Consider the following 23,050-nt stretch of genomic DNA (forward strand, 5'->3'; position numbering starts at 1 on the left):
AACACACAATGGAACACTGTCAGTCATGGATCAGCCTCTCCATAGTCTGAGCCTCAACATTATTGAAGCTTGTGGGTTCATGTTTACAGAATGGAACAAAAGGAAGCCAGCATCCAAAGAGGAGCTTTGGATGTCCTTCAAGAAACCTGGAGAACTATTCCTGAGGATTACTTAAAGAAATTACAAGAAAGTTTGCCTGAGAGACTTCAGACTGGTCATACCATACACTTAATTTCAAGATCGTTAGATTTACACAAACTCTGCTTTTGCCTTATATACTGTATTTCCATTTATATTTTCACTTTAACTATTTCCCATTTTCCTCTTCATTTCTTTATATTTTAGCAATATATAAAGAAACAACAAGTGGCCCCAGACGTTTTCGTGGTACTGTAGATCCTTTTTTGTGATTTAAATTTGGCCAATTTCCGCTCCAGTTTCATCTTCCCTTGTATGTCCAGATGGCTTTGCAGTTGCTAAGATGAGTTCCTTATTATCATGTACAGCATCTCCCTGTCACCACTATAGTTGTGACTTCTGTCTTCTCTCCTTTTTACTCCTTGCAATATTGTGTTTAGCTCTTAAGTGCTTGCTCTCCCTTTCCCCCCTCCTACAGCCACTTGTGGAAATTGCTGACTGGTAACTCAAAATCCCTGCTGGAAACAGACAAGTCTTGCATGACCTTGCTACTCTAGCTTTTATCAGACTGCTCCCCTCTTTGCCCCGTTAGCATTGAAACATCTGATTTGTCTCTTTCTATAACATTCACTTCATTTACAACTTTCATTCTCAAACAGCCAGACTAAACTCAGCAGGAGTGATGTGATATACACTGACAGAAATCCCTTCACTTCCTCAAACCTTGTTAAATGATCCCAGATAAGCACTCAGGTTCAGGTCTGTGCAGAGGCACTCGAGCGGAAGAATGGAACGATTAATACAGTCTGACGTTGGTGTTAACTGCAATCAATGTCTAGTAATGGGCTGTTTAATGTGGAGGAAGCCGTTCTACTCCTAGGCCATTACTGAGAAGTACCCTGCTGAGAGTGTAACTCTGTATATTGTCAGGTACTCAAAGTAGGATGGTATTCATGTATTACTCTACTGAAGGGCATTGTTTTGAGGGGGTGAATAGATACTTATACTATGGGCAAGATGTAATTGCTTTTAAACATGAGCCGAAATCAATGCTGTGTCACAATCCTCTTTTAAACACTTAGTCCAGTTTGCCCTTGAGCACTAGAATTGCTGTCAGCTTACAACATCACAGCTAAATAATGAATAGATGTACTGCAGGGTCTCTCTAAATTAGTTAAAAATGTAGTAACAAGTGATTATGCTTCACAAATACATAATTAGGATAACTGAATCATAAGAACAGGCTAGTTGGTCCCTGTACAGTGGTAGTGAGAGCTTGTTTGACAGTGCAAGCAATAAGTTCATGCTGGGGATTTCATTCCAACAAGGCTGCCCGATTCTGTTTAACCTTTATATTGAGAATTTCAAGGTTATAGTTCAATAGTTTTGGTTCACATCTTTGTTTTTTGGAAATAATGTGGTCATACTTTATCAAGCGATGGCCTCAAACTACAGTAGTACTAACACAGTCTGTTACTGAGTTAAATGGCATCTCCACGTAGCGTTGGGCAGTATGGTTTGTAGGTTTTAGTGGTTTCACTGTATGTCCCAATATTATTTTTGTATAAAGTAAAGCTTTTTTTAATGAATTTATAAGGTATTAGTCACAGCTGATGTAGACAAGTGGTATCGACACAATGCTTCAAACTACTTTGTGAAAATTGGAATAAAAGATGGCGTTAGCTAGCATGACAGCAAATAGTTCAAAGTCCCTTTTGCAGCCAGCATTACCCAACAAGCATTGATGATGTAACTTTTTTAACTGTGTAATTATTGGTATAAGAAACAGATTATGTTTCACAAATAATTGTATTTTATGATGCTGAAGTTAGTTCTTTTGGCTGCTCCGTTTAGGGTCCACACAGTGAATCATGTGCCTCAATCTCAGTGTATCTGTAGTATCATCCTCTGTTACACTAACTCTCTGCATGCCCTTCTTAACCACATCCATGAATTTTCTCTGTGGTCTTTCCTATGGCCTAGCACCTCAACATCTTTTGTCCAGTATGTTTACTGTCTCTCCTTTGCACATGTCCAAACCATCTCAGCCATGCTTTTATAACTTTGTTTCCAAACTGCTCAACCTGAGCTGTTCCTCTGATGTTCTCATTTCTAAGCCTGTGCATTCTGGTCACTCACAATGAAAATCTATACATCTTTAACTCTTTTTGTCAGCGTCATAGTTTTCCAAACCAGACACCTTTCCCCTATGGTGCTGTCCTTCTGTCACAGATCACCCTGGAGATATAATCTCCACCCACTCATCCTTGTCTGGACTCTCTTCTTCATTTTCTTCCTCTTATGTGTCCTGCACCACCCTCACATGCAGTACCACAGACCTTGTCTTGGCAACCTATTGTATAGATCCACAGAGACACAGCAGCAACTCTTTCTTCCCTTCTTTATATGTCTCATCAACACTCTCAAAGCAAACATGTATGTGCAGTCTCATTCTTGGCATGAAGCCACACTGCTGCCCATTAGTTGTCACCACTCTTCCTAACCTAGCTTAAACAACTCTTCCCCAAAGCTTCATGGTATGGCTCATTAGCTTTACCCTTTTGACCACCTCTGCACATCACCCTTGTTCTTGAAAACTGGTGCCATTGCACGTCTCCATTCCTCAGGTATCCTCTCACTCTCTTTAATTTTATTCAGCAGTCTGGTTAAAAAGTCCACTACCTTAAACATCTCCATACCTCCACAGGTATGTATCTGGGCCCTTTCCCCTCATCTTCTTCATAGCTGATTTCACTTCCTCCTTACTAATTCTCTGCACTTCCTAATTCATTAACTGTCCTTCATCTGTCCTCCTTTCTCTCTCTCTCATGTTCTGCATTCATGAGCTCCTCAAAGTAATCCTTCAAGCTTCTCAACACACTCTTTTCACTTATTAGTGCACTTCCATCCACATCCTTCATCACCCTAATCTGCTGTACATCCTTTCCATCTTGATCTCTCTGTCTAGCCAGTAAATATACGTCTTTTTTTCCTTTGTTAGAGTCCAACCTCACATACAACACCAGGTTTTCCCTTTCTCTGCTGCAGGCCTAGCCTCCCAGTATCCCTGTCTATTGTCTTCATCTCCCTGACTATCACAAGTTTTCTTTGCTAACCTTTTCCTTTGAATAGTTTCTTTTACTCACTTGTACCTAATTTCACCACAAAGTCACCTTGTCCTCATTCCTCTGTCCAGAGAGTACACCAAACCCCTCTGTTGGCACTTTCTCTCAGTACTATAGTTGTACTTTCAGTTATCTGGTCTCAACTCCTCCCTGAACTCTGTGCAACATTTTTTCCTTCCTCAGCTTCCACCATTTAATCCATGTCTCTGCCTTGACTCGCTTCCTCTTCTTGATTTTCAAAGTCCTCCTACAGACTACCATCCAAAGCTTCTTAGCAGCATTCTCCCCTGATACCACCTTGTAGTATCTCTTTCAGATTTCACCATTTGCAAAAGATTTTGGAGATTTAGTTGTGGATTATTAATTATTAATTTGGTTCTTATGTGACAAGCATACACTGGTAATAATGGTCCCTTCTTGATTTTTTTCTTGCATTCCTAATAGCAATTAATATAATACATGCATAGAGTATGCATATGACATTACAACTACTGGATTTGTACATCCAGTATATCTTCATATCTTGTTCAAAAGTGGAGTGGGAGATTGACAGACAGATTGATAAAGCATCTGCGGTAATCATCGATCCTACCCTCAGCTGTGGCTATAATCTGTGGGCAGTAAGTGAAGCAATAAGAACACAGTGGGTACAAACACTCTTCCTCTGAAGGGTTTCTGGGCCCACCCACGGTGAGAGGGTGAGGAGCTCTGTCATTAAGGAGGGGTCAAACCAGACCTGCTGCTCCTCTTTGTCAACAGGAAATAACTGAGGTGGTTTGGCCATCGGATTAGGATGCCTCCTCTCGCCTTATGGTTGAGGTCTTTTGGGCATGTTAAAACAGATGTATATTTAATTAAAAGTGTTTGTCTTGCGGGCATAAAATATGGAGTGTATGAGCATTATAAAAGCATTTAGTTATGATATCTGAATGGTAGAGAATAAATCTTAGCAAGGTCTCTCCAGCCACAATGATAGATAGTGTCTGGTCAGTACTATTATTGTTTTGTGAGGTGTTTTAATTTATTGTATTTTTTAAAATAAGTATTCAGAATACACCAAAACAGTAACTGTTTTCTTTTTTTTTAACCACTGAGTAAAAGAAAGTATAAAAACTCCAACAGGGCAACATTTGGAGTGTGATTGCTGCAATCAAGCTAACAAAATTAACCTGGAACACATACTCAGTTTGATGCGAGTAGGTGTTTGCTGTGTTTTCTTCTAATTTAACTCAATTTAGAGCTCACCGCTACTGCTAAAAAAGGTCACTAAAAATATTTTTAAAATGCACATTTGTTTTCATCTAATATGATATTAAATCAAATCAAAATGGCATTTAATTGTCAATAGTCTCATTTAACAGGAGTTATTTGAATGGAGTATTTGCATAGTGGTAGACCTATTTTCAGCAACCATCACTCCGGTTTTCTGTTGGAACGTTGTGTTACTTATGAAAGTTTATCATTTGATATCCTTTGAAATGCTAATTGATCATTAGGGGAAAAAACAAAATTATGTTTTAACAGCTGAAAAACTTTGTGGTAATTAAAGCGCTGAAATTGGTGAGCTGATGAAGCATCAGCCTCTGTATGTTCAATTATAGTATTTTTAAAATGGCCAAAAACACTTTCTTTTCTTGTTCTGGATATTTATTCATTTAGGAAATAAAATTGAAAACATATAATGGTGTGCTGCTTCCTACTAAGAGAACGACACAAACTGCCTGTGGCTGCCTGATAGTCAGAAAGGTTGATTAAAAGGTGTGCAACAAGAGAACTACATGAAAATGTTCTGTTAAGGAAACAGGCCACCTAACAGGTCCTCAACATGAAGTGACACAAAACTTAAACTTAGATACATAGAAAGTGTTATGGACAGAAGAAAGTCTGTGTTTGCTCTATGTCTGTTGTTTAACACATGAGGGATGTGGAACACATGAAAAGATGCTGGCGCTCCACAAACCTGCCAAGGAGGAAATGCAAGGACTTGGGTGTATTTGGGTAAAGTAGGAGATATAATCATGTGAAAACTATTTTCATGTGACTGTGAAGTCTTATATCTTACTGACTGTTCTTTTAGCCACTCATTAAAAAAAAAAATCCATTACAGTGTCTCCTGGTTTCCAAAGCCCAGTGAGCAGTTTTGTACATACAATATATTTCAACTGTGTTTGATATCAATAATAGAAATTTACTTTCAATGCAACAATTTTCACAAAGTAGTTTGAGGTATTGGGTCACTGTGTGACTCATACCTAAAGCCTTGCAGCATATTTACACCAGTATATTTTAGGTATGCCAAAGTCAGGCAAGGATAGCAGCCAATTTCTATTGGTCATGCTGTAGAGCAAACCCACAAAATAGACAAGGAAAAAAAATCAAGGTTAGAGATTGACTCAAGTTTTTCTACAAGCAGTGCAACTTTCTTCAATTCTCTCATTACAAAGTTTAACTCAGCACTGGTGCTCTGTGAGTAATATAAAATCTAATCCAGAACACATTGTTATCACAAAAAACATTGATTTTTTTTATCATTATTCTTTTTTGGAAATTTGTTTCAGATTTAGAAGGAGACCCTTGGAGTGGAGGAGTTTTGATAGCTGGAATGAAAGTTTTGATTCAGCATGCAGAATAAGAAACAAAGGAAAGTGGTGGGCAGATAGAAATGGGCACACATACACAACCATGTATTCGTAATCGTAACTTCTGTGATGGGGAGTAATATGTATGTGTGTGTGTGTGCACATATTAGTTAATGTGAGGTCATTCCTGCTAAAAAGCAGTTTGATCCTGAGAAAAGTGCACAGATCTGTGCACCTGCAGAAATTATGGCTGTACACACGCACACCAGAGTGACTATCACAACACTGATGACTTAACGTTCCTCTTTAGTTCAGTAATTTTCATTCACTCAATCGTTTCCCCTCTCGTATACTTCCTGTGTTTCTTTTCCGCCCTGTTCTTAATAACTCTGTCTCACTTTTCTTTCTACGTTCCTGTTTTCCTCCCTGCACGTTCTCTTCCGGCTGCTCTACACAGAATGAGTGAGTGTGTGTCAGCAAGGAAATTGGGAATGAGTGACGTGGTAAAGTGTGATTTTTTTCCAGCAGGGAGAGGAACAAATGGGAGGAAAGCACTTTATAAAAACATATCCCAAATCCAGGCCAGACAGGCACACACACACACACCCATGCACACACTCACACACATATACACTGGGCGGCAGTCCCATCACAATGTGAGCTTCATTGGTGCTGACACACTCCAATGTAGCAGTGAATGGGACTTGATGTCTGAGGCCCCAGCCTATGATTCGCCCACAGGGCAGCCACTCATTAAAGTACAAAAAGGAGCAAAGGGAGGGAAAGGGACAGAGGAAATGGGAGGCGAAGATGAGGGAGGGGGAAAGGATGCAGATTTGATTCACTCGGTTTTACTGTGCAGTGGATAAGCCGCTAGATTGGTAAGTTTGCCCTTAGGCATAAACACTAGGAAGATCACTACTCTGGCATTGCTTCACCAATTTCTCCTCCCTTAAGCAACATCTAGGCTCCATCAGTAGCTACACTTCTTCACTGCTGGGGCCTTCTTTCTACAACAGCTATTGGAAGTAATCAACAACGAAACACCTATTTAATTAATTTCCTGGATTCACTTGCTTTAAAGTTTGTTTGTTTTTTTGTAGTCAGTGAACAGAGACAGGTAGCTTCAAAAGTAGCTTCAAAATATTTGATTTGTCTCTTTAGTTACTTTAGCCTTTAGCCTACCTACATGAACATTACATGAGAGGGCATAATGTTTTACTTGACCCAGGTTTCTGGGTCATTTTTGGGATCATTTCTGGCTCATTTTGACATTCTTTGGTCCTAATTTGTATTTACTGAGGTGTTAAAAGGTATTGATGTTAAAATGGTGCAAAAGCCCTGATGACTGAGAAAGTTTCAGAAACATTAGATCCTTCCCCTTGGGTGAGAGAATCCAATGTGCTGTTAAGGTGCTCTTAAATTGTAAAAGCCCAATACTCTTATATAAATTCTATTCAGTTCAATTCAATTGTATTTATTAGGGCTGGGCGATATGACCCAAAATTCATATCTCGATATTTTTTAGCTGGATGGCGATATAAGATATATATCTCGATATTTTTTTTTTAAAGCCATAAAGTAAGAACAAAAAGAGAGTTCTTAGTCAAAGCTGTGTCCCAGATGTCACACAGGCACTTTTATTAACATAGAGCAGATGTACATAAAATTTACTCAAAAATAAATTATGAGCATTTATTAAATAATAATGCTCCATAAATAAAAGAAAACAATGTTGTTTTTGTGCATAACAAAAAGCTCACAAATGTGCAGTCAAAATGTAAACTAAAAGACGAGCACTATAACAAGGACAGATTTCACAGCTGCTCTGTTCCCTACTTGTACTGCGTGACTGACAACCTGGAGTTTGAAATCCGCTTCGCAACCACGTCTCTTAACAGATGACATTTATGGTCCTTATACACAGTAAGGTAATATTACGTTGAAGCACAGTACGTATCACTCCGCGAGGCTCAGCCGTAATGCTCCGACAATCCATCAAGCGCTGCAGCTCCGTAGCTTACTAAAGTCGTACTAAAACATTTTTTGACAGATTGCTGAGCGCCGTGTTCCACATAAAATCGGTGCGCGGCCATCAAGCACAACCAGAATTCATACATAAGGCGCGCTGTCAACTTTTGAGAAAATGAAAGGATTTTAGTCCGTGCAGCACCTCTGGGCTGCATGGCGTTAGCGTGGTTAGCTCGTTAGCGTGGTTAGCTAGCTAACATGTTGACGCCGTCCAGCCCCACGCACGGGGCGATGCGCAGTAACTCGTTAACGGATTTGCCGTGTCCATCTTGTCGCTTCCTGCAGGTGAAGCGATGGGGGAGGAGGGGGAGTTGTGTTCAGTGAAGGAGAGGCGAGGCCGAGTAACGTTGCGTAAAGACGAAAGTGGACGAAAGAAAGGCAAACTTGCGGCTCCGCAAGTATAATTATAACGTAACATAGACTATATCGATATAAACGATATTGTCACATCTTATATCTCGTATAAAAATATATCGATATTTTTTAAAAACTCGATATATCGCCCAGCTCTAGTATTTATACAGCACCAAATCACAACAGCAGTGGCCTCAATGAGCTTTATATTGTAAGGCAGACCGTACAATAATACATACAGAGAAACCCAACAATCATAGGACCCCCTATGAGCAAGCACTTTGGCGACAGTGGGAATGAAAAACTCCCTTTTAACAGGAAGAAACCTCTGGCAGAACCAGGCTCAGGGAGGGGTGGCCATCTGCTGCGACTGGTTGGGGAGAGAGAAGGAAGACAGGATAAAAAACATGCCGTGGAAGAGAGACAGAGATTAATTACGAGTATGATTTTATGCAGAGAGGTCTATTAACACATGGTGACTGAAGAAGAAATACTCAATGCATCATGGGAATTCCCTGGCCGTCTACACCTATTGCAGCATAACTAAGGGAGGATTCAGGGTCACCTGATCCAGTCCTAACTATATGCTTTATTAAAAAGGAAAGTTTTAAGCCTAATCTTAAAAGTAGAGATAGTGTCTGTCTCCTGAATCAAAACTGGAAGCTGGTTCCACAGAAGAGGGGCCTGAAAACTGAAGGCTCTCCCTCCCATTCTACTTTTAAATACTTTAGGAACAACAAGTAAGCCTGCAGTGCGAGAGCAAAGTGCTCTAATAGGGTGATATGGTACTACAAGGCCATTAAGATAAGATTGGGCCTGATTATTTAAGACGTGTGTGAGGAGCAGGATTTGTTTTCTATAAGATGCTTATAGATGATCTCAATTAAGAGTATCAGTCTGCCAATATTACTCAATGTTATTGAGCTATCAGGGATACGACAGTGTCTGTAATGTCCAGGTCCTCTGACTTGTTCTCAGTCGTCCAGGTTGTGGTAATCTAAGGAGCTTGTAAAAAAAAAAGTGATTGCACTTCTTTACAGAAGGGTAGGATATCATATAGAATAACAAATACAACAACATTTTCATCATTGGTCATCCCTTGTAGCAGGTATATAAGAGAAAGCATGAAATCCCAATGCACTCCAGACCCACACCCTCAGACAAAAACTGGTTCATCCCGAAGACAAAACTCCCAAACACATTTTAAACAACGTAGTGTATGTTGTACAGTGCAGCGAGGAATGCTCAGACCTCTACATTGGAGAAACCAAACAGCCACTCCATAAACGCATGGCACAACATCTGCATCTAAAAGATAAAGGCCAATCTTTCGAGGATGCCAGTGTTCACATTTTGGACAGATGGTTTGAAAGAGGAGTGAAAGAGGCCACCTATTCCCTCTGTGAATGACCATCTTTGAACAGGGGGGTGGCTTACAACACCAACTGTCTTCCACCTACAATGCAGTTTTGAGATCCTCAGGATTCCCATATGCTTGTTTGCCATTCACCTAGGGACCATTTTTGATCCGAGGACACCACAAGGGGTTACTGCCCACTCACAACTTGTGTCAGGTGATCTCAGTAGGTCACATGGTAGGGCAAGTCAAGGTCTCACTGCTTGCTTGCTGCTTGCTTCGGCAAGCGCGTACGCTAAATTGGATACGATACAGAGAAGATTAGCATGGCCCCTGCGCAAGGATGACACGCAAATTCGTGAAGCGTTTCAAGGTCTCACAATGGGTTTTCACACCTTGGCTCTTTTGATGAGGCACATGATCAATAGTGGGTCAATGACCCTTTTAAAGGAACAACTCCCATTTGGGTTTAAATACCTGATTTCGTTTTAGTACTGATGAAGCTTTTCAGATGAGAGGTGAAACGCTTTCAAGAAACCTAAAGAAGTCCAGTCGCTTTTCTTTCCAGGCTCCTCAAAATCTGCCATATTTATTCATGTCTGATGACTGCAAAAATCATAGCATACAATTCATATTCTTTTTCTTCAAACTCATCAATCGTTTGGTGGCACAAGCACTTTATTTGTGCCTTTATACATGTGTATAGGCATATATGCCAGTCTGTATTTGTGAAAATTGGTCTATTAACACCATGAAACTGGGTGGCATAAGACAACATGAGCATAAACAAAAAAAAACACCAGCCAAACCCACAAGCTAACACCTTGTCATGTGGATCTTTTGTTCAGATAGCTTTCATTGATGGGATGCTGCCAGAGCTGTCCTCTTCCCTTAAGAGGATGAAGTCATTAAGCAGAATGGGAGGGAGAGAGAAATAAGTACATGAAAACAGATTTTTATTTGTATCCTTAGAAAGCCTCCCTCTAGTTAACATTGATTTTCTCTTGCTGCCAGTTCATTTTCAGAGTGTTCTACTTCTACTTGGCTCCATCTGTGAATTTCTTCTCGTTTCTTCTCCCCCTATACTTTCTTCCCGTTTTGTTTTCCCTTTGCGCTTCCTCATTTCTGTCTTGTTCCGCTCATTTGTAAAAGAGCCAACTGTCTACATTCATCAAACGGGAGGAAACTTTATTGCAAGTAGCGTGCAACAGTCAACCATCAAATATGTATATCCTTGTACTTCTTTGATCATAATCATCGTTTAATGTTTCAGTCAAGCTGTTTTGTCTGCTTCCTCGTGAAGGCACAGGGGATGTCTTTATTTTATCCTCTTTTTCCTTAACATAAAGGTCCCTCTGGCACTCGTGGTCTGTTTGCTGTGGATGGTTGATCTCCTTTCCTTTCATGCCAGTGTTATTCCATTTTATCCTCAACTCTCCCAGTCTATGTATGTCTTCCTCATTGCTTTTGCCCTATCTGGATCACATTGTGCAAGCTGCTTCTATTGCTCTTTCATCCACATCTCTGCCTTAGTTTCTCCCGCTCTGGCTGTCTCCTTTCTCCTTCCCTGTGTGTTCATCTCTCGAGATTAGTTTACACTGTAGCATAAATTAGAGCTGAGATTAGAAGGTCATGTTCCATGAGGCAAAGTTGCACAGTTAAGCCCCCCAAAGAGAGCCTTACATAAGATGGGTTACCTATCTTACCAAGCACTGTGTTATCTTCTTCGGCTGGGAACTTTTGTGGAATCCTCTCTAAAATAATATTAATGTTTCAGTCGAATTTTATAACCTAAAATGATCCTGGTTCTCATTGTAAGACAATGTAAGATAATAAGTTGAACTGATGCAATTTACTAATGTGTATTTTCCTCACTTCAATGAAACAGAGGACTGAAATCATAATTAGTTCTGTTGTAAGCTCTTATTATAACTGCTACAGAGCACATTCATGCTAAGTGTGTTTGGAAAGGTTTGTTAATACAGTGGATATTGTTTTCTCTGTAGTTTGTTAGATGTGCGGAGTATAATTTGTGGCAATAAAAAATACATGCAATAATTGATCTTAATTAAGCTCTAGTTTAAAATCCTTTTATACAAAACTGACATGAAATGCGGCGCTTAAAAAAATATATATATATAAAATGCATAAGCATAGCTAAGTAATGTGAGAACTGGAGATGACTTTTTCTCTGAAACAACAGATAATAATGGCTCTGCTACTGAAAATAGTTACTAATAATTAACTGAAAGTGAACTGCTGTACGCCCACCTTTACTTGACATATTGTGCCTTATCAAATAAAAGTAAAATTTATATACAACAAGTAAAAGTCACTTACGTAACTTTCCAGTATCTTTATAATTTCACCAGATAACAGGACATTAACCCTTTTCTTTTTTTTTCCATTTGCCTACATAATCCGGTCGTTAAGTGATGACGTGACGAATCCTACTTCCGGGCCTAAAGTAGTCTGCGTTTAATATGGCTTTTGTGTTGTTAACATTTTTAATGTTTTGCACTTTCTTCTATTTAATCTCAAAAAGCTCCTAAAACAGTCAGTGATCACTGTTGACCTCCCTCGGCTTTTATTACCGCTAATCATTTATTTAAGCTCAGTTTTTAAAACCTTAGGATGTAGCTACAGCCCAGCCCATGCAGCAGTATATGAATGACTAACCTCGTATTGTGGATGGATTATCTCAGTTGTTCTCCTGGCTGAAGTTTGGTCCTTTTACAGCATCCTGCCATGCGATTACATTTGTTCCTGACCACCGAGAACACTCACGTAAACTTTTATCGAGTGGAAAAAAAGTTAGCTTGTTTATATTATGCTAACATAGCTGTGTCGCTAGCGGTCACGTAGCACATCATTATATACAAGCTAGCCAAACTTCAGTAACCCTACAAACGTTACTGCTGTTTAGTTTTCTGTCTTCATTTATGCTGGAAGTGATAGCAGAGCTGTACGTTTTAATTTGTTTCCAAAACCCGGCAGTCAGGACATGCTATATTGTATTTAGATAGAAGCTAGCGAGCTAAATTCCTGCTAACTTCTAACGCCGTTAAATGTCATAAATTCCGTTTTCATGGATGCCTGGATGTTAAATTCAATTGTTACACCTGGTAGAGCAGAACGCTGATCATTTTATTAAAGATGAAAGACTTTAGACAGTTTTTCAACTCTCAGTAATGCCATAGTGATCGTTTGATATATGGACCTGCAGCGGAGTTTCGGTCCAGACACGGCTAGTGACGTCAGACTTAACGACCGGATTATCCTAGCAACTGCCCATCCTCAAGATACTGACTTGTGGTTAAAATGTCCATGGGTGAAGTTCATTAGGTTTGTTGTTATTAACATTTTTGCAGTGGTTCCCCCATGTTTTATTTTGGCGAACTCTGTGTCATCACTTACACTAATGACATGATCCCTTATACGCAAGTATTCTTACACCGCTGTGTATGTTTTGCACATGCTTGAAATGAACCTCATTACCGAACCACTAATATGTAAAGCTGATCAACCGGTCACTGATCTGGGCAAAGAATGCTAAAAATAGGTCCTTGCCGGTTGATCGATAGATCTCCAGATACAGACGGATGAATAGATGGATGGAGTTGGGATGGTGGCTCATACTTAGCTCGGTACTGGAAGCAAAACTCACTTTTACTGTCTAATAATGGATGTTTCTTTAAAATGTTTTTAAAGAACAGAATTTTTTGACAAACAGAAATTATGTAAAATGAAAAATATTTTTCCAAACATGTACATACTCTTCAAGAGTTTTATTGAAAAAGAAAAAAGTAATTCCATAGCTGCACTTAATGTGAATTATTCAGACAAACGTACAAGTTAGTGTGCTGTATGCCAAAATTTTACCTCACCTAACCAAACCACTACACATCACTTTACTTTACAACATTTCTACATTCTGGTGACAGCTGTTGTCCCTGAAATATACATACCCCTAAAAATAATGGATTCTCTGTTGCAGTGAACATATTAAAGAGGGTGCAAACATACGCAGTGAAGCTTACAAGTGACACTTACAAAGATGTTAATGGAGCATGGAGACTCCCTGTCACTTTGATGGCTGTCCTGTTCTTTGTTTACACTTTGTAAAGCAACAAAAAAATTTCTTCACATATTCCCTCCGCCCCATCATTTATTATTTATTTAGTTGCTGTTGTTAGCATTAATTTAGTTCAGCAGACATGTGATGATGCTATATAGACACATATACACACATACATGATCAATAATTTGTATTATCTTCCCTGATGATGAGTTATTGTGCTTTATTCAAGCCTCTGGCTTTAATGAGGGTTAATACCATCTGCTGATTAGACAATACAGTCAGACAGGAAGGCACACGCATACACAGACACATGCTGCATGCTGCAAGTGAATCATTTAAATGGACATAATGGGCACAGCAGTGTGGGTGTGCAGGCCTGGCTTTGCACTGTATGACGTGCAACCATGCAGTCTAATGTTTTGGGAAGGAAAACTGAAACATATACACATAATACGCACACATTTCCCACACATCTTATTATGTGAATGGGAAGTGTCACACCCCAGAGAGGAAGTGGTATTAACAGTGAAGGTCTTTTCCTATTTCACGCTCCAACCATGTGTCTACTAATTTGCATCCCCTACTAACACTTCTACATCTATTGAGATGTGAAAAAAAAAAAAAAAAAAAAAGGGGGGGGGGGGGAGTTGCAACGGAAAGTAAGAGAGAAAAGGGAGTTGGCACAAATCGGACGGAAAAAGGTAGAAACCACAAGTGGAGAAGTGGAATAACAAGAGAGGAGGGTCATTAGCCCATGAATGAGTGAATGAATGAATGAATGAATGAATGAATGGAGAAAGAGTATGTAGTAGGGAATGCACTAAATGTCAATGCACAAGATGGGGGTGAATGGCAATGGTTGCTTGAAGATTTTGCTGCCAGGTGTGTAAGTAACACAAGTGCTGTACTTTGCCATCTGTCCATCGTGATCACCTGCGTTTCTTCACTCTAAGTCCAGGTGTTTTGTGTCTACAGGTTTCAACCAGCCAGCCTGGTGGAGAGGATCCAAGCTATCGCCCAGAATGTCTCTAACATGGCCATCAGGGTGGAGCAGATATTGCAAAACAGTATGGTGCAAGGCAGAGGTACAGTATCATTATCATCATGGTTTCACCTTCTTGTTTACAATATGTGTGAGTAAAATCCAGCTTATCATTGGTTTCCTTGTTCTGTAGATTGACTACAATTGCAGACAACATCATAAATTAATATACAGCACAGGGATATTACAAGAACAATAAATAAGTATACAAGACGCACCTCACTCTCATCCAGCCTGCTCCACTCTTATGATTTACATTAAGAAACTGATTGATTAACGTTGTTACCCCAAAGGGAAACGGGCTTGCATTATGCACAATAAACACACAATTGCGTACAATGTCATTATACACAATAAAAATGTACACATAAAAGAGGAGGGGACTGGCAGACACTTGGTACCAGTGATGGTATACGTGGTCTCACACAATGTGAAGAGTGCATCGCAAACATTGCACCACTGCATAAGATCAGCCACTGAAATGTAATCAGTAATTTACAACTTGAAGCACAGCTGAACACATGAACAGCTGTCAGCTTGTGATGACAAATATGCAGACCCACACATGCAAAGGAATGAGGAGAAACAGAAACACACACACATCTGTTATTCGGGTGTTTTTTTTAATTTTTTTATCACTGACACAAATCAGTTTTCATACCGTGTCAGTTAGCAGAGCTTCTGTCTGACACCTTCTGACACAAAAATATTAAAACATAGTAGAAAGTATTTGGACAATGGGTCGTTATACTAGATTAAAATAGACAGTCAAAAACACCACCATGAAAAAAATGAGATGTTTGATTTGAGTCAACATCCAGAATCTTCTGTAGTCAGTCATATCAGATTTTTTTGTTTTGTTTTTTTTTCCCCAGTAAATTAAAAATCGAGAGAAATAAACTCAGGCTATGGAATCATCACGGAAGCTCTGAAGTTGAGGCGAGGTCATCTCTGTAAATGTCAGCTCTTATCCAACTGTGTGGTTTTCTGTTGTCTTGTTCACAACAGACTTTTTTTTAATCAAAACCGCAGTAATACCAAATATCCGCCCACTTTCCTCTGTTACTTTTTTCTTGAGGCTAATTGCTCAACTCTTTACATGAGAATAAATGAGCATTACTTCTCCTTTTGTTTTCGCCTCTGCATCTGCAGGGACAATGGCACACGCCAAAATGAAAACAGTGCTGCTTTCTCTAATCACAGATGAATTGAAACACTGCTGGCAGACTTTATTATCATACAGCTCAGTGGTGGTTTATTTATCTCGTGGTCAGGCATGTGCGAGAAGAAACAACAGGAGAAATAGAGTTAGAAGACGTGATTAGAATTTCCTTCCCTTCAAACACTGGCAAGGCTTTTATGTTCCATCTAGAAGGGACAGAAGTCAAGTTTTTATCTTGTTAGTTGACCACATTTTCAGTTGTTGCCTTAGTGGTTGCTATTGTAATCACATTTGCAGCCAATCCGTGTATGTTTTCAGTTGATGGAGACAAGCCCCAGGGAAGACTTATGTAGAGAAATGTCTCTTTTTCATTAGGCAAATGGAAACAGACAGAATCTAAGAGAAGACAGATGTGATGGTCCGGAGAGAGAACTAGGGAGAGAAGGAGGGGATTTAAAAGAGAGGGGGAAAGAGCGAGAAAATCTAACTGCAATGGTTCTCGGACACAGTCTTCCCTTCTTCTCACATCGGCAGCAGAGAGGCAGTTAACTAAGTCATTGGAGCAATTAATGCAGTGTGTGCAGCCTAAGTGAGCAGACGTAGTTGCTAGCGTAACTGAAGGATGGTTGGCGGCAGCGGGAGACAGACTGCTTTGTCAGGCCCAGTGAATATTGTGCACTGCAGTAGATATGTTGCAAGGCTGCAAAGGGAAAACCACGGAGATTTATGAGCACTTCACAGCATGTATGACATAAACAGTAAATGATTGTGTTATGGAAGGAAGTGAATATTGCTATGAAATTTCCATAGGCAAGCGGAGTGAAGCTGTTACTGTGAGTAATGCTGTAACCTCTTGGTTCTCAGAGGGCAGCCTTTGGGTCAGACGAGTTCATGTCTAGTCATTTTGAGTAAATAAATCGATTAGCAGAAACGAGGCTGGAATTTTAAAGAGACTTTGACAAGCTCCATATGCTGATAAATGAGCTGATAGATAGTATTACATTGGCTGATTGCTGTTGGAAATGTTATATTCACTGGAGAATAAATATTCTCATTAGAGCCAACTGATTTAAGTGAACTAAGCCTTCAAGCCTGTAGACTAATGAAGCATCAGTGATTGTGGCTAATTTTACTCACAGCAGGCGTAAGTCAATTGATCATTTAACTGGATATTTACAAATGTAAATATCTTCTGTAAAATGTGAAGCTTATAAATCACAGATTGATGTTTTAATCTGGAAGCAAAAGTTCACTCACTGTGTCTTTTCAGTATTGAGAGATGGGTCGTCAAGTCAGTGTGAAGTGCCGAGAGACCCTCGCTTCCCAGAGTGTCCTGGAAAAGTAGATGTGAGTATTTAGCTGTTCTCTTCATTTCACTGTGTGAAACTGACTAGTTGATTTGGGCTTAATGAGGGTATAACTACCCAATTAAATAATAAACTTTAAGATACTATATCTAAAAGAAAAAATAACACGATTTCTATCAACACTAATTTGGTTTTGGCGGCATGGCTCTGTAATGTGACCTCTCCACCCTTCCTCACGCATACATGAAGCACACTTCCCAGCTGTTAGATTTCCATTTCTTCTTCTGGCTTTATGAAAAGCCAGAAGAAGATGGGTTTCAAAGCAGCTTGCACCTGTGATCAGCCTGCTTAAAACCAGCTTTATCAACACATCCTTTAGGAGTTTTACCATCAGCTGATCTTCTACACAGCAGACCAAGCTCCTCTGCTGGTCACACCTGAATCTGGAACTTCCTAATTTTATAAATGTGCAGTTATTAATAGAAAATGATTTAAAAACATTTTGTTACCATTATTTTGTCCTGTTGCAGAAAGACAGTTGTGAGTTATTAATTGTTGTTTCATATCTATATATCTATAGATATGTATATATATATATATATATATATATATATATATATATATATATATGTATATATATATATATATATATATATATATATATATATATATTGGAGTCAGATGATTAAATCTTTGGTAAGTAATTTTTCTGTTTTTGTGTGTATACATATTTCTTCCTGTGTGTCCTCTAGTGGATGCGTGCACGGTGGACATCAGATCCTTGCTATGCCTTCTATGGTGTTGATGGTTCAGACTGCTCTTTCCTCATCTACCTGAGTGAGGTGGAGTGGTTCTGCCCCCCACTGGCCTGGAGGAACCACAGCAGCCCCCCTACCCAGCATACACAGCCAGCAAAGTCCCCCAAGAGACAAGTAAGGGAGCAGTAGTGCTATTAGAAACACAGGATGCCAACTGACACCTGATGAATGTACAATAAACCCACAAGTGATGATGCTTGGCTCACCAGCTCAGCAATGTGAAGATGATGTGTTAATAAAAATCACAAAGGGAATCTGTGCCACAGTTGCTTAAAAATGTGTAATTTCGTAAAATTCTGTGAAATAAGGGCCAAAAAATCCAGAAGAAAGAAGTAAAAATTAGAAATTGCCTGTACTGCCACTCTGTTCATATATATTGTATTGACTGTATTTTTTCCAGTACTTCAGTGGTTGAGAACATTTATAGTGAAACATCAAAGAAACTGATTTTTTTTTTTGTCTCATGACATGAATAAAACATGTTACAAATATGTAGATACTTACTTCTTGTAAGGCTTTTATTGTAACACTTTCCCACGCTGTTGGCACCTAAACAAACATCTGGTCAGCAGATGGAATACTTAAATGTTAATTACTTGCCTCGGTACAAAATGTTCTTGGATGAAACTTTAATTTGTCCCTCAGTCAGTTAGACTTAATAACAAGCATCTCCTGCAGGACAGACAGAGCAGCACTGACTCAAAGATAGCAGCAGGCTCTGCTGATTTCTTGTGTACTGGAAGCATGTAAAGTGCGAGGTGATGTTGCTGGTAAGTTATTTATTAAGATGTGCTTGTTTGGAGAAGTAGCTTTTGATTCCGTGCAAGCCTAAGATAGCAAATGACTTGTGATCCAGATTTCTGTTTGCTAAGGTTTTTACTTTAAGGGTTGGAAATATCTGCTTTCATTCACCTTTCTTGTGTCCTTGATTCAAGACCTTTTTTATTTTTAAACTTAAAAAAATCAAATTTTAAGTTTTGTAGGGGAAAGAAAGTTGAGTCAAGATGGTGGAAAACAGAGTGCCACAGAGGAAAAATGGCTTTAGACAAGCAATATTGTGTTAGTTAACTGCTGGAACTGACAAATAGGGCATGTTTGTACCATAATTATAGTGTTTTCAAAAAATTGTTTTTCTCTCTCTGCCATTTCGTCTGAAAGTGCAGCCTTTGTATTATGATTTCAGGCTGCCGTTAGTAACAACAGAAATGTAAAAAACTAGCCTGAGGTCGGTGAGCTGTTAATAAATGTCCAGAGTAGCAGTCAAAAGAATTTAACAGTCCTTTTCTTCAGAAGAAACCTTACAGTTGAGTAAGGTGTCTGACCCTGCTCACGCCCTATTTAAAGCAGACCTCATCCACGGCTGCTAATACTGATTGATTTTTAATGTTAAAAAATTAATACATTTTCTGACAGCAAACCTGACGGTGCCTTCAGGTGCAAATCTGCGCAGTGGTAATACAGGACTATGGATTTTGAAATTCAAAATAGGGAACAAGGACAGAACTGTGCACTGAATCTGAATATAGTGGCACCTTTCTCAGTCACATTCTCTCACTCAGACCGCATCACGAGTCTTTGAAATAGTTAAAAATGTGATGCCTGCACAATGTTTGCAGTTTCACTTTTCCTTTCTTTTAATAACTGTCTTAAGAACGACATCTTTAGAAACTAACCGGAATGCTAATACAAATGAAGACCAATCGACTCCCTGACAAAAATAATTGAACTATTTTTGTGTTTTATAAAAACATTGCTGAACCAAAGCTTTTAGAGTAGAAAACTCAAAGCATTAGTTAGAAAGACTGCATTTGCTCATAGCTGCTCCTTGTATATTTCATTGACAGAAGTACTTTAATATTACGTGTGGTACTTAGTACTAGTAACAGTAGTACTGGTACGTAATAGTACGTTATGAGTGTTAAAGCTGACTGAATTTTAGTCCCTCTGTGCTGCAGATGGGAGGAAAAACATGGCAAAATTATTTATTGTTTGGCTACCAGCCTGCATTTGCAGGTATTGCTGAATTACCGTGACATACCTTCATAGCTATGGTGTTTACTGGCAGTATAACCAAAGCTCTGAACACCCATGCTGCTGTAGAATACAAAACAGGCACCACAGAGCTCAAAATGTGAGCCCTGTGCTGCCCAAATCTTACACTTTACCTGATTTTGTTACCAGCTTACCTTTTATATTCTCACATTCCCAGGCTGCCTTCCGTACAGACCTCTCTGTGTTGCTGGACCAGGTTGGGACAGGTAAGGAGTCCCTCAGCTTTATGAAGCGGCGAATCCGGCGACTTGCACAACAGTGGGCAACAGCTGCCAATCGTCTGGATGCCAAATTGGAGCAACAGTGGAGAGACCAGAAGAAGGTAAGTCTTTTTGCTTTGATTATAACAGCATTTTCTTTTAACCGCAGTATCATTTAGGTTGCATTTGAAGCTGTACAGTAGCCATTCATGACAGAGGCTGTGTGTGAGTGAAAGGCAGCCATTTATCCTTGCATACGATAAATGAGGGCGAAGAAGCCAAAGCAAGTAAGGTGATGAAATGATGATGATGAATGATTGGGATTATAGTGATATGTATGCAGTAGTGCTAGAGGACAAAGAGTAAGATGAGAAAGAAAAAGAAGGAGAGGGAGAATGGATTAGCAAAGGACTGTTAAAAATAGGGAAGGTAGTGAGACACGCCTGAGATGAGCGAGACATTAGGCCTGGAAGACTACGCTGCTTGTGGATTAAGGGTACTTCATTAAACTGAAGGTGTAATCTAAAAGCTTACTTTTGCAGCTTAATTTTTTTGGTGCACGTTACTCTTAAAACCACAACTTTTGGTTATTTATACTCTCCTTGATTTCTCCCTTCTCTGAGCACACTCACACTCTTTTACTTAAGGTAGTAATGATGAATGAATGCATTAATGTGAGAAGGCAGACTGAGCAAGCATTCTGCGTCCTCTTTCCAAAATATTTCTCTCTGCCCACATCTCTCTCTAAAATAAGTTAACATGGGTGGAAATAGTCCTCTGTCACTGTGATTGATGCTCTTCTTTCTTGTTCTGCACTGAGGGGATTTGTTATCCTCTATCGTGCCTTCGTGGCTGCTTCAACTGTGTATGCCTTACAAAATGCTGCCGCTGCTATCTCAACAGCAGATGTCCTGGCGTTTGTAAGAGTTAGCCTTGCCTGTCTAAAGCTGTTTATCACAATAATTAGAAACGGAAGTTTTAAAAAAAAACATGTGCATCTGTGTATTCCCTGTCAGTCTGTGTGGGTCTGTGTTTATGCTTGACTACTAATTGGATATCATGACAATAAAAAACAAAATGCCAAAGGCAGCATCTCTTACATTTTATTTAGCATTTAAAGCTCAGTCTTAACCAGAGACGCACACTTTTTTTTTTTTGACTGTTAACGCTCAAGATTGGTTTCCATTGAAATTTCAAATTAAGGTCACTCAGTAGTCTGTTGAGGGAATCACTGCCTGATTTTAAATGACTCTGACCCTGAAAAAGAAGCACTAACATTTGTCTTTGACATGATCCCTGTTCCCATTAGCAGGACCGTGCCTGATTATACCATCTAGAGATGCACTGATTGCAATTTTCTTGTCCGATTCTGATTTTTCCTTAAGCGTGACCTGCAGATACAGCTTTTTACAAATTCAGATTTTCTTTCTAAGCATGTACAAACAAAAATCAAGTTTTATTCAGGGAAAATGTTTATTTTCATAATAAAATAAATGATTAATCTTTAAAAATTTCCCCAAACTGCAGTAAGTTGACATAGTTTCCTTTACCAAACAAAATTAGGTGAAACTCATTCCCATTACCTTGGCTCTTGCCAGGGCTGCCTGCTTGTGGATGAGTCAGAGCTGTGAATTGCTTTAGCTTTAGCCACAGGCACTTTTCCTTCGCTAGCTTCTGTGAAATGATTATGTTCAGCTGGGTGAAAGTGATTTATTGCTAGTTTTTGTGGTGCCTCCCCCCCCCCCCCACTTTTCTTTGCTGAACTATGGATCTTTACTCATGATGAGTGTGTTTGACTTTTAATTGCACACCTGTTTATGTGTTGAGCACCGTCTGGTCAGTTCATCTCTAGTCTTTGCATTTCCAATGAGGCTTTGTTGATTCAGTTCTGTTTCTTTGTTGGGCTCGGGCTTTGATTGTAACCAGAGTAGATGTTTCCCTAGAAGAAGAATAAATTAGTAGAACACAGAAGCAGGTATCGTAGGCGACAAGATCAAGAAGAAGAGGAAATGAAAGACAAAGCAATGCAGCAGGAAGTGTGTGGGCATGTGTGCATTTGTGTGTGTACATATCACAGCAGCTCTGGACATTTGAGTAATGTAATTATGAAGGGTTTACCTGAAAGTCACAGGAGAATAGATTTTCTACAGTCTAGTGTATTTGCAAGTGAGTGATATTTTGTATCAGAGTGAACAATGACGTAAAAGCCTGCCTTAAGTATTCTAGGAAATCTCTTTGTGAGTCCCAATTTCCTTAGTGAGTCTGAGGTTCAGAAAGAATACAGTCGACCTCTTGGTTCACTTCCCTTTCAAAGCAATGATACATTTAAAAGAATTTTTTTCACCTCGTTATGAAACTCAATATAAGGTCAGGGCCGTTTTTTTTTTGTTTTTTTTTTGCCATTAGAATCAATCTGAACAAAAGCTGTTTTCATTTTGTTAGACATCAAAGGAAATATATTTAGCTAAGTTCAGGAATCATTGAAGGGTTTTTGAAAGATGAGGGTACAGATTCAAAGACGCTGACCTTATCCCGTTAACCTACAAAGCAACAGATTCGCTGGCTGTCTGCTAGTAGTTTTAGTATCTCCCCGTGTCACTTTATGTGCATCTGTGCTTCCTTGAGCATGCACATTTAGTGTGTTTGTCAGCAAATGTCAAGCTGCTAATTCCCCTTCTCTCTATCTCTGCCCTCTTGAGATTTAATAGATCTCTGACTGATGAAGTGCAGACAGTGTGGAAGGATAAGTGAGGAGTGAGGAACTGGGGTAGGGGTAAAAGAAAAAGCTGTTAGAGGAAAGAGGA

At 39.3% G+C, this 23,050-nt stretch overlaps 1 protein-coding gene and 1 non-coding gene across 2 annotated transcripts in view; both read left to right on the forward strand.

Moving 5' to 3' along the window:
* The window catches only part of LOC146668325 (alpha-1,6-mannosylglycoprotein 6-beta-N-acetylglucosaminyltransferase B-like), a 128,209-nt gene that overhangs the window by 42,366 nt on the left and 62,793 nt on the right, over positions 1-23,050 (forward strand). The window contains exons 4-7 of the mRNA XM_085410219.1: positions 14,641-14,750; positions 17,140-17,216; positions 17,929-18,108; positions 20,204-20,368. Of these exons, the coding sequence (XP_085266345.1) occupies positions 14,641-14,750; positions 17,140-17,216; positions 17,929-18,108; positions 20,204-20,368 (532 nt within the window). The remainder of the gene's footprint in view (positions 1-14,640; positions 14,751-17,139; positions 17,217-17,928; positions 18,109-20,203; positions 20,369-23,050) is intronic.
* On the forward strand, positions 9,857-9,962 carry LOC146668327 (U6 spliceosomal RNA). The gene has a single exon (XR_014912189.1). It is a non-coding gene; the product is annotated as a U6 spliceosomal RNA (small nuclear RNA).

Source organism: Rhamphochromis longiceps, linkage group LG6 (assembly GCF_057381845.1).
Source record: "Rhamphochromis longiceps isolate RC_006_pf linkage group LG6, R_longiceps_female_GT1.1, whole genome shotgun sequence".
Classification (NCBI taxonomy): domain Eukaryota; kingdom Metazoa; phylum Chordata; class Actinopteri; order Cichliformes; family Cichlidae; genus Rhamphochromis; species Rhamphochromis longiceps.